Source organism: Grammomys surdaster, unplaced genomic scaffold (genome assembly GCF_004785775.1).
Source record: "Grammomys surdaster isolate TR1022 unplaced genomic scaffold, NIH_TR_1.0 66, whole genome shotgun sequence".
NCBI classification, from domain to species: Eukaryota; Metazoa; Chordata; class Mammalia; order Rodentia; family Muridae; genus Grammomys; species Grammomys surdaster.
In genome coordinates, this window is record NW_021604568.1 from 1,583,320 (window position 1) to 1,595,888 (window position 12,569).

At 46.4% G+C, this 12,569-nt stretch overlaps 1 protein-coding gene across 1 annotated transcript in view; it reads right to left on the bottom strand.

Annotated features, from left to right (window-relative positions):
- Window positions 1–6,590: 6,590 nt before the first annotated feature.
- Arhgap19 (Rho GTPase activating protein 19) overlaps window positions 6,591–12,569 on the bottom strand; it is a 37,785-nt gene continuing 31,806 nt past the window's right edge. Inside the window, exon 12 of the mRNA XM_028772943.1 lies at window positions 6,591–10,121. Coding sequence (XP_028628776.1) covers window positions 10,111–10,121 — 11 coding nt within the window. The 3' untranslated portion in view covers window positions 6,591–10,110. The remainder of the gene's footprint in view (window positions 10,122–12,569) is intronic.

Consider the following 12,569-nt stretch of genomic DNA (forward strand, 5'->3'; position numbering starts at 1 on the left):
TCTGTGTCACTGGTTACAATGAGGAGCACTGCTGGGCTCTGTGTCACATCAGCGTCAGCCAATGGTCTTCCTTAGAGAGTGGTTGAAAGTGTGGTGAGCACACTCCTTAAGACAGCAGACATTTAGCCCATCAGAAGGCCCACATTGGCCCCAGAACCTTCCCTGGCTCAGAGTCAAGCCCTAAAAGAAAGAGAGTTGTGTGCTGGGCAGTGGTGGTGCATGCCTTTAATTCCAGCACTGGGGGGGTGGGGGTGGGACCCAGGTTGATCTCTGAATTTAAGGCTATGATGGGCTACAGGATAGCCAGGGCTACACAGAGAAACCCTGTCTCAAAAAACAAGGGGGGGTGGGGGGTGGGGACAGACAAACAGAGACAGAGACTGACAGAGACAAAGAGAGAAACAGAGACAGAGAAAAGAAAAACAGAGACTGACAGAGACAAAGAGAGAAACAGAGACAGAGAAACAGAGAGACAGAGACTGACAGAGAGACAGATAGAAGCAGGCAGGCTGGCGAACAGACAGACACAGAGAGATAGGAAATATTCATTAGCAAACAACTTTTTGTACTTTTCTGTTCGCCTTTGCCAAGATCCCTTCTCGGCCAAAGATCCCCAAACATAAAGAGCAGCACCAGCCCAGCCCCTGGTGGCCAGACTGCATCACTTCCTGGTGACTAACTCTGGAGGGACCATTTGCAAAACTCTCAGAAGCCAGCATGTAGCAGCATCCCTGCCTACCAGAGGCCTCTCTGCCTCTCTTACACAGGTATACTGTTTCTTCAGGGAAGAGGAGCCAGTGAGGACCCTTTACCTGGAGGAGTGACCTTCTGCCACCGAATCGCATCCTCGGCTCTGCTCTCCAGCTGCAGTCTTCTTACCTCCTGGCACTGCTATGGAAATGCTAAGCAAAGCCCACCGTTGCTAAGCTCTCTCTCCTGAGTGTGCAGGGCAGTCTGTCCTGAGTCTAACAGTATCAACAGAAATGTGTGTGTTCCCATAGTCACCTTCCCCATCAGGATGAGACCCACAAGACAGCAGAGCTACAATCAACCCCAAGAATGAGATAGTAACTTAATGGTGAGGGGAGGCCCCCCTGAATCCAGCCTTTGGTTTCTGTGGTTGGAACAGTGAGGCCTCAAGTCCATACGGCATCCTGTAAAACAGCTCTGATTTCCCTGGCCAACCAGTACCACCATGTCAGCGGCCAGTTTCACGGCACCCTCGAGGCTGCTTCTAGGATAGGGGCATGTGGTCAAATTAGTAAATTTGCATAAGCACCAGATCTGTTGCTGTCTGTGGGTGACGCTAAGATGAGATCCCTGGTCAGAAACATGTTGTGTGGGACAGCATGTTGGTGACACAGGCGTACCCTGAACACACAGATGGGCTGGCAGAAGTATTTCAGAAGGGATGGCAAATAAACACCTCTCACTAGGACAAATCACACTCCCTCCATGGTGGAAGGGGTCCAGTGTGACCAACCTGCTAGCAGATGGCTGGCTGAGTGGTCCCCTCTCCAGAATGGCGAGCTTCTAAGCCACCTGTGAGGGGTTTTCCTCCCTCCCCCACTCATTCAGCACGGTTCTGACTCCTCTTCTGGCCCAGCAGCAACAGATATGTCTTCAACAGTAGGAGCCAGGTGCTCAGGCTCAGAAGTTTGTCTACACACTGAGCTGGCTGTAACTGCCGTCACCTCTCAAGAGACAATGCTGTGAAAATGCACTGGATGCCGAGGCTGAGCGACTAGCCTCCACACTTAGGCCGATCACCAGAACTCCTGCAACAGAATGAACTTGGCCTCTCCAGGATGTTTCCTCATTCTTGATATAAAATGGAGATGCGAGGGTGGCAGGGGCCAGCAAGGACTCACAATCGGATGGGAGGGCTGCTTCGCTCCAGTGTGGGTAACAAGGAAGGCTCTCTTAAACGTTCAGCTCACAGCTGAGGCTCCTGCATATCATCGCAGGCCTTTGTTTCTTTAATTGAAGAAAATGTTCCTCACAAGAAATGCTTTTCACTTACTAAGTTCCAAAGAGTTATTAGTTATGATCCAGCAAGACGGCTCAGCAGGTCAAGGTGCTTGCTGCCAAGGGTGACGACCTGCAGTCACTCCCCATCCACAGGGAGGAAGGAGAGAACTGGCTCCACCAGGTTGTCCTCTGGACATCCACATATATGTCAAGGTGTGGTGTGTGTGCACGAGCACACACAAGCACTCACACACACACACGCACACACACATATAAAGAAATATAATTTGAAAATGGCTAGTTACTGCATAGAGGACAGCAGGTTTCACTGTGACGTTTACACACATACATATCCTTATACCCTGTTTATGCTCGCCCTCCCTCACCGCTCCCCCACCGCCCTCCCCATTAGTCACCTCAGTTGGTTCCTGTGCTCCCCTAAAACAACTCCCCTTGTGTTCTCTACTGTTACGTCTTAATACGAAAGCTTTAAATGTGAACATTTAATTTGTTGCCTTTTAATAAAGTGACTTCTACATGGGTATTAGCCTGTAGGACAGTAGGAAACAGGTGTGTTATTCCTAGACTAAGGAGTTTTTATCAGTGTGTGTGTATGTGTGTGTGTGTGTGCGTGTGTGTGTGTGTGTGTCTCAGAGGACAACTCGTAGGACTGAGCCCCTCCCTCCACCTGGTATAAGAGCTCATCTGCTCTAGACTACATTTCTAATTTAAATTTTTAATTTTTGATATATCCAACTCACTTCACTTCTGTCTAAAATAAGCCAGACAGGAAGATTTAGGGGCCGCCTCCACCCTTTCTACAGCTTACAGCCTAATGCGTTGAGTGAAAGGTCGCTTCCGCCACCTAGTGGCCAAAATGGTGATTACAGACACACTGGACCGCTTTATGCCTGAAGGCAACACGTAGTTAAGTTTGTTGAGTGGACACTAGAAATTAAATATGGGCTTTCTGACTTGAGATATAATATCTGTGAAGACTTTGTGTGTGGAAAAAAAAGTTAAAACATCTAACACAGCAAGTTCTGCTGACTTTTGACAATGAGAGGCGGAGGAAGTATCAGGGACAGACTGCTCCAGAGGTCTGCCTGGGTGAGAAGTTCTCAGTGTAGCACCCTCACCCTGTCTGTGATGTACGATGTAAAATGCAGTGGGTGCTCCTCCTCATCAGGGCTGAGGGCTAGCATGGTCTACCATACCCGTTTCCTTCTTTCCTTCTTTACTAAGCACCAATTGGTCAGAATCCCTCATAGTGGGAGACTGGCTCAATTCAGGCCTCCTGCTCATGACTACTCTGTGCCAACTGTGCTTAGAGCACATGGCACAGGTCACAGCTAGATTTCCTCAGTGGCTCCCATGTCACCCTGCAGAGAGCCTTCTTTCCCTCAGATAGCCTTCAATCAGCCCTGCCACTGGATACAAAGCCACCCACACACTGCACCCCTACATCCGCATGTGAGGATAGCATCTTCTGTGGAGGCCAGAGGAGGGCTCGGTTCACCTGGAACTGGAGTTACAGACAGTTGTGAAGTGTCATGTGGGTGCTAGGAATTGAACCACCACCATGCCTGGCCATCAGTTATTAGTGTCCTAGAGTTCACATGTCCAGCATGAAAGAAAAGAGGTCTGCTTCATACAATGTATCATGGATTTGACACTAATACAATGCAGAGTTTATTCTGGTCCTCAATGACCCATAAATTCAAACATAATACACAAGCCATGTCCTGCACTATATACATTGTATAAAACAAACCTCTTTTCTAAGATGTTAAAAACTGGCTGGGCATGGTGGTGTACACCTTTAATCCCAGCACTCAGGAGGCAGAGGCAGGTGGAGCTCTGTGAGTTCGAGGCCAGCCTGGTCTACATAGCAAGTTCTAGGACAGCTGGGACTATGTAGAGACCCTGTGAGGGGGCGGGGGGAGACAGAGAGACAGGGAGAAAGATACAGAGGGAGAGAGAGAAAGAACACGAACAGAGGGAGGCAGCTAAAAGAGACCTCTAACCTTCCTTCTAGAAGCTTCTGAGGCTGAGGACTGTAAGCATGTAGAGCAGATTCCTACACAGCCTTTTACACAGACTGAAGCAGGGCAAATTAAAGGACTTCCTTTATGGAGCACAGACTCTTACTCTCAGGTTGACATTCCCTCCCAGAGGCAACTGCTCATGGGTATAGCACAACCATGTGAAGATCAAACTGGACAGATCTGAAGAAAATGCTGTTTCCACAGTGGACTTGTGCAGTCCCACCAACAGGTCAGGTCACATGACACACACAGAGAGCACCCATGGACCTGAAGCACTCTGAAAGTCAATCAGGATCTCTCTAGCTTACTGTGTACACAGAGGCTGGACATCAGCATCCTGCTTGAACAAGCCCACTCTCCCCCTGTTGAGACAGGGCTCTCAGGGAGCCTGGAACACACCGTTTTTCCAGCAAGATCCACCTGTCTGCCCATCCCACCTCAGCACTGTGATTACAGATTCCCAAGTCAACAGTGGCGTTTTTGTGGGTGCAGGGGATCTGAACTCAGTGCCTGCTGTTTGCATTCTTATGCACCGGCCCTCTCCCCGCTCCCCCCTGCTTCCACCTGCTCCTCTGATGCTTACAGTTAAGGTACTTACATTTGTGACTCATTTTTTAACATTAGATATAATGCTTGTAATATATGCAGTTACAGGTCACGAATGTTTCAAACAAGAGACTATATACCATGAAAGTGTCACAGAGCTGAAACTGCCAGGGCCTAGGGAAGTCATAACTGTTATCCACAGAGTAGTGTGTTCTTTATGAATTACTGATGGTGTTGGTAGAAAACAATCTACCTTGCCACCAGCCGTACGAAAGTGTAAGCCACACAACTATGAACAGTACTCACTGGCCCTGGTGGTAAACAGCCATGGTACTGAGTTACTGCTCACCACGCTATACTTTTCATCGTTATTTTAGGGAGGACTCCTCTACTATTAAAAAAAATTTTTTTCTCTCTCTGCAAAGCAGCATGGTACACTGTGCCAGGAGCATCCTCACACCCTATTTCCTGTGCCTCCTGAGACCACATGTGTAAGTACACTCTATGAAGCCACACTACAGAAAGACTCTATAATGGTGCACTTCTCAGAACTAATTCTTACTTTGGTTTTGGTTTGCTTGGCTTTGTTTTTTTTCCAATACGGTGTTTCTCTGTGTAGTCTTGGCTGTCTGTACCTCTGTACACCAGACTGGCCTCGAACTCACAAAGATTAGCCAGCCTCTGCCTCCACCACCCAGCTCTCAGAATGTATTCTTGTCAATAAACAATGCAACCCTATTTCCTATTATACTTTTATCTCAGGTTATTTCTGCCCCATCTGAGCCACTGCCATAGATACTGATCATAAAATGTGGTGAATTCGACTGTCTCAAGTACAGACTTAAGTCTGCAACTGCCATGGCTGCTATGTGTCCAGAGTGCCCCGGTCGTGTCCATGTGGACAACTGAAGTCTTCCGAGTTTCTCTGAACTTACTCTTTTACAGCACACTGGCTGTGGACTCTTCACTCCTCTGACCTGTGATGGCTTCCTTTCTTTCTCTTTTGTCCACAGATTTGGTTTAACTGAATTAATCATTCCTTAATACCACCCCACAAAGAGTAAAGACAACCTAAAAGGAAGTTGGGTGTTCTTGGTAAAACAGAGTCTGTTGGGGGCACAGAGCCCAAAAGCCACCTCCACACAATACGGAATAACTTGGAGCAAGGCAGCAACTTAGACAACCTGCACTCCTCAGGGAATGGGGCCACCTACCCCAGGGCTCAGAGTTGTTGTTTTAGTTGTATTTGTTTTGGTTTTTTGAGACAAGATCTCTCTAAAAAGTCTTGGCTGTCCTGGAACTCACTACGTAGACCAGGCTGACCTCGACTTCACATAGATTCACCTACCTCTGCTCCCAAGTGCTAGGATTAAAGGTGTGTGCTATCATGCCCAGCCTCAGCCTTGTCCTCTGCTCCCAAGTGCTAGGATTAAAGGTGTATGCTATCATGCCCAGCCTCAGCCTTGTTTTGTTTTGAAGGGATCTTGTTTACATAGTCTAGACTGGCCTTAACTCACCCTAGTACTCTGCCTCCCAAGTACTAGATTAGAAATGTGTGCTATGGTGGATTTCTGAGTTCAAGGCCAGCCTGGTCTACAGAGTGAGTTCCAGGACAGCCAGGGCTACACAGAGAAACCCCGGCTCAAAAAGAAAGAAAGAAAGAAAGAAAGAAAGAAAGAAAGAAAGAAAGAAAGAAAGAAAGAAAGGAAGGAAGGAAGGAAGGAAGGAAGGAAGGAAGGAAGGAAGGAAGGAAGGAAGGAAGGAAGGAAGGAAGGAAGGAAGGAAGGAAGGGAAAGAAAGGAAAGAAAGAAAAAGAGAGAGAGAGAGAGAAAGAAAGAAGGTGTGCTATCTCATCTAAATTTCCATCAGCCAAAGTCCCACTCAGCTTGAACCCACCCACATACCCTCCCCCATTAGAAAATAAACCAGTGAAGAGCCCTTTGTAGAGTATCACGTTCCTTAGGACAAGAAGCTACCTCTCTTCAAAGCAACATGAGCCAAGAGACCAGTCAGAACCCACAGATATGAAACAGAAAAAATTTAATTTCAGAGTATTACATGAATATAAAAGACAATATTATTTCTTTACAATTACATATATATATATGCAAAATAATCAAAAATAACGAATAGGTACAACCTTCTCCTAAGAAACCTTTTGGGGGTCGAGTGAGTGGGCGAGTGAGAACACAGAGCGCACAGCAAGCCTTGCTGAAAGGCCTTAGGTGAGAGAACGCCTTCTCTATAGCATACTGGACCAAGCATGTCAGGGGCATGCTCGAAAGCTCTTCAGCATGGGTTGTGGCCTCAGGAACTCCAGTTTCCATGGTGACAAGGCACTCAGGCTATTATTTCTCCTCCATCTCCTCACTGGCCTACCTCCATTGACTGCACACAGCTCTCACATTAGCTGACTTGTAAGCCAGCTTTCGAAGGGGAGTCTGCCCTCAGGCTGCCAGGTACTAAGGTCACTCAAAAGCTCCACCTTAGGAAGCCACATCCTCTCCAAATTCTAGGACAGTGCTGTTGGTTTAGCTCTGGATCTTCACTTCAGTCTACAGACTTTGGGGTGTAGGAGAGCAGAGATGATGCTGTCTCCAGGGAAGAGGATGTCACAGAGAACAGACCTCAGCACACAGCCTGCCAGTCAGCATCTTGTGCTGCCTCATCTCCAGGGTGCTTCTTCAGCAATCCTGACTCAAGGAGGACCTTCAGAGCATAGCATGTTCTGTGTGGACAGACAACAGTGGGCTCCCTCAGGACCCATCGGCTGTGCTTCTACAATGTTCTGGCACTCAGGTACAACCAATGCTGCCTCCCAACTGTTCCCTACACAGTGCATGTGTGATGAGGAATGGGGGCAGGAGGACAGGCGGAGGCAGGTTCACACCTGATCACTGATCGAAGTGAGAAAATCCACTTCTGTGAAACATCAGAGAAAGTGCCCACAGCCTCTATCCATTTACCTAGTGCAGATACAAATCAGTTATGAGCTATCTCTACAGACTTGGGTCCCTCTGGCAACAACAACCACTCGACACTTTGACACATCATCAAAGCCTATGACAACCCCAGAAAGAAAAGAAAGGTTCTGTCAAAGAGATTGCTCCAACATGGAAAATAAACACAATAAACATCCTTTAAGACACAGGTCAACTAGACAGTGGCCACTCATGCCTTTAATCCCAACCCTGGGGAGGCAGAGGCAGGAAAACTCTGAATTCAAGGCCAGCCTGGTCTACAGAGTGAGTTTCAGGACAGTCAGGGCTACACAGAGAAACCTCTGCCTCAAACAAACAAAAGGTTAAAAACATTGATTAAATACTGGCTCAAAAACAGCAACTGTACTCCTTGTCAGAAGGGCAGCAGCAACCTTCTGTGACAGTGATGGAGCTTTTGTCTGAGTTACCCAGAAGATACCACAGGTTAGAACAGCCACATATTACAAGACACAGAAGGTTATGCTTTTCCTCAAGTTTATTCTGCACTGGATCACAGCTTCTATAAGAAAAAAATGACCTAAAATACCCTTAAAGCAAGTAATGACTATCCAATAAATAAATAAAATACACATTCCCAAATACAGGTGGTAACTAACTACCCAAGAGGCCAGCTACCGAGAGCATGTGCACGGGGCACTCCTCTCTCACCACCCTCGCCCAGACCACCCACGGGCATTGCTTCCATTCACCCACACTCGCCTCCTCGGTCCCACTCGCTCTTTCTCTCTCACTCACAGAGTATATAGCTCCTGGATGCATCAAGGCACTGCTTGGCTAGCTCTGTACAGTGCTACATTACAGCATGGTGGAACACTTAAAGCAAGCTCCATGCTGAGGAGAGCATCTCTGATTTGCTACTACAAAAGGGATTTCTGTTTGACCTCACTATATACCTGGCACAAGAAATTTATTTTAAAAAGAAAAAAAAAACCTTTTTCTTAGTAACACCACCACCAGAAAGAGTCAGAAACCTAGACAAACGAATTTGCTATAAAGATCCTTAAGGATGACTTACAATTGCTTTAGAGAAAGGAACTTAAAAGTCATTATAGATTACACACCTCCATGCTCCCAAACTATCCAGCTAGAAGGGCAAATATCACATTCTCCTTCAGCATTGCTGTGAGGGCAACAAAACAGTGTAGTATGAAGAGAGGGCCGACAGACAGACAACATCAGCCTTCATCTTAACAATAACACTGTTCACCTGTCTACCATCAGCCTGGAACCGTATTTTGCTGGGTATCTGGTTCTCCATAGGAGGGTGAGCATGGTTGCACATTTCCACAGAGCCAAGCCCACACCTCAACATCTTCAACTGCCACCTGCGGCTCACTAGACAGTGGCTCAACATACTTCATCACTTCCTGTACCCATCCGGACAAGGAGACGGGCAGGAAGCAATTGTTCTAGACCAAGGGGACACACAAGTGCTCCCTGTGGAAACTCTTTTATTAAATCTTATGGACCCTGCAGAGACTGTCACGCATGCCTTTCCTGATTCCAAGCTGCTCTCAAGAGACAGGTGAGCAGCATATTTGATCCCTAGGAACATGTGACAGGATCCTACCGAAGCCAACCACCCCCTCCTGGGCCAACTTCAGTTTCCACCATATGCACACTGCAGCAAGCTCTATGAAGCACATCACAACATTTCCCAAGTGACAGTAACCAAGCACAGAGTGTTGCAGTGCCACCAGCCAGGTTCTAGGTGAGAGGATGATAATGAAGGAACCAAGGTAACAACCATACAGCTATTCCCACATCACCAAGGTAACAATCAAACAACCATCCCACATCACCAAGGTAACAACCACACAGCCATCTCACATCATAAGAGGAAGACAGGGGATGGGGTGCAGCTTAGTAACTAAGCTCTGTTAAATACACTGAACTCTTTCTCATTGGCAGGTCAAATCCTCTATATTAGACACAAGAATAATAGTTTGTCTAGGAAAGCTGTAAATTCTTTGAACACAAAGATAAAGAGATTTCTCAAGCTCAAAATGAAAAGGGGTCAAAGGCATTTAACTTGTAATTCGCTTAATTATTCATCAAAATAATGGCTTTTAAAACAAGTAAATAGACAAGCAATACTCAATACTCAATACTAACAACACAGAGGAAAGCCTCAAATACCAGTTAAGAATAATAACAATCCACTAAGCCCTACAGTACTTTTAAAAAATATTACTAGCAATTAAACACAAAATTTTCTATTTGAACAAACAGAACCGACCTGAGCACATTGAGTAAGAGTAGCTGACCCTGCCTGCCTGCTGCACTGTGCAAGCTGGGCCAGGCCGGCAGTGGCTTCCTGACATTAAGAACAAACAAGAGTGTAGCACTCGCTCAGAGGCACAGCTTCAGCGACATCCAGTGAGTGGGTTAGAGGTATCAGTCGGGTCAGGGTTTGAGTTGGCTTTCACAAGTCAAAATGCAGCAAGCAGGCTGCAAGTCCAAACTTCACTGAAAACAGAAATCATACTTGTCCCACCGAAGAGAAACTTCACTGTGAAGAACAGGAGAAGTATGCAGAGCCTTCAAAAGAATCCTAGGTTAAAAGAGAAACAAGACAATTAGACATCCTTTAAAACATTCTTTTTTTTTTAAATACCCACCTAAAAACTACAGAATCTACACTTAGTATTCTCTCCAAATTTACAATTAAATAATTTGAGAGTGTGACCCTCTACCAAATAAACACCGTCTACACCACTCTGTTAACTCTTCTTACTGACCGTAACAGTCTCCACTTTGTTGCCCCAGGTCCCTGTGTACATTTTCTCATGTATCCTACATGGGAGGTAGTACTCTGTCATGTCACAGATTTGGAATCTGCAGCCCACAGATGCCACACCAGCCCAGCAGCTACTATACACTAAAATGGAGAACTGACCCAAGTCTAAGGGAGGATGGAGCTCGTGCTGTTAGCAGCACTACCCTCTACTAAAACCAAGCCGCTGACACTACTGAGACAAAGAGAAAGCAAAAGGGTTGTAGGTGGGTGAGTGCGCAAGTGTGTGTTGGAGGGACTAGGGTTGTAGGTGGGTGGTGGGTGTGCAAGTGTGTGTTGGAGAGACTAGGGTTGTAGGTGGGTGGTGGGTGTGCAAGTGTGTGTTGGCGGGACTAGGGACTGAACCCAGGGCGCTCCATATGCTAGGCAAGTACTGCAACATTGGTATGATTGGTCCCTAACCAGGGCGTCTTGCTTTGCCTCCTAGAACCAGACGCAGGGAAACAACAACACAGATGAAGTAAACAACATAGATCACAGTCAAGGTCCAGACCTCAGTGGTGTTGACAAGAGTTCAACAGAAACTTATTCTGTCTGGCTGTGTTAGCCAGACAAGGCTTCAGAGAGCAGGGCTTCAGCCGGACTTTAAAGAATTAGGAAGATCTGAAGATAACGCCCCTTGATGAGGAGGTGCTCCATCATGTGTTCTCATCTCAGGTGATTTTGCCCCGGTATCCTCAAGGGACACTGGTACATCTGGAGGAACTCTCAGTTGTCACAATTGAGGGAAGAGTGCTAGTGGCATCCGCTGGGTCAAAGCTGCTAGACATTATATACCGCACAGGACAGCTCCACACAGACTTCTAAGGAGCCCTGTGCTGAGCATATGTCTCTACCATGCTATTGATGGTGACAGGACACTGCACTACCCTCTCCTGAGGGTATTTTCAACATCAGTGTTGAGAATAGCCAGGATTCTATCCACCGTCCTGTAAGAGAGGTAGCCAGGCTCTGAGCTGCATGCCTGGAGGCTAGAGAGATCAGAGCTCAAGATGCCATTTGGGAGTGAGCTGAGGAGGCAGAACAAGGTGCTGAGAGGGTGAGATACAAGAGAGAAGAGTAGTGAACTTAAACTCAATTAGCCAGAAACAAGCCAGATAAGGCAAGCCTACATAATGCCTAAAATCCCAGGTACTCACGAGGCAGGAGACAATTTCAAGCTTAATGCCAACCTAAAACCTGAGAGAATTCATGTCTCAAAAAGAAGACAGGAAGGAAGACAGAAAACAAATTATTTTAAGAAAGAAGGGGGCTGCCTCAGAGTGTAGCTCAGTCATAGAGCCTTTGTGAAGCGCTGAGTCAATCCCCATCACCACAAAAATAAAAGTAAACAGAAGGGAGAGACGGAGGGACGGGCTGGCAGACACAAACCCAGAGTAAAACAGGAAAGACTGAAGAAGACAAGAGTGGCACGTCCTGAGGACAGGAAAGGTGGAGGAGGGGTGTTCTGACACAGAGAAGATGCCATTCCTTATCCACCAAAAGGTGTCACATCAGCAGCAGGCCTCTACTCTCCTGAAGAAACTTGCTTCTTTCTTTCCAAGCAGAGTTGACAAAATGGAAAGACATGACTTTCTGCTCATCTTTAAATATGAATGTAACAAAAGTCTAACAATACAAAACAGCATATTCTTAAAAAAAAAAAAAAAAACCTCATACTTTGCATTTAAAAAGAAATTTTAAGCCAGGCGATGGTGGTGCACTCCTTTAATCCCAGCACTCGAGAGGCAAAGGCAGGCAGATTTCTGAGTTCGAGGCCAGCCTGGTCTACAGAGTGAGAGTGAGTTCCAGGACACCGAGGACTACACAGAAAAACCCTGTCTCGAAAAACCAAAAAAAAAAAAAAAAAAGAAAGAAATTTTAGAAAGTGTTTTTTAAAAAACATTTAAAAAGAAATATTTGGATAGGAATAACTCAAATACTGAGTTTGCTTCGGTAGCACAATTCTGTGCAAAAGAAAGCAGGAAGAGAAGAGAGCCGGTCATTCATCAAAATAAAAAGTAAGAAACCACACAATAGCCTAATTTTCTTTTTTTTTTTTTTTTTTTTTTTTTTTTTTTTTTTCGAGACAGGGTCTCTCTGTGTAGTCCTGGCTGTCCTGGAACTCACTTTGTAGACCAGGCTGGCCTCGAACTCAGAAATCCGCCTGCCTCTGCCTCCCAAGTGCTGGGATTAAAGGCGTGCGCCACCACAGCCCGGCCCTAA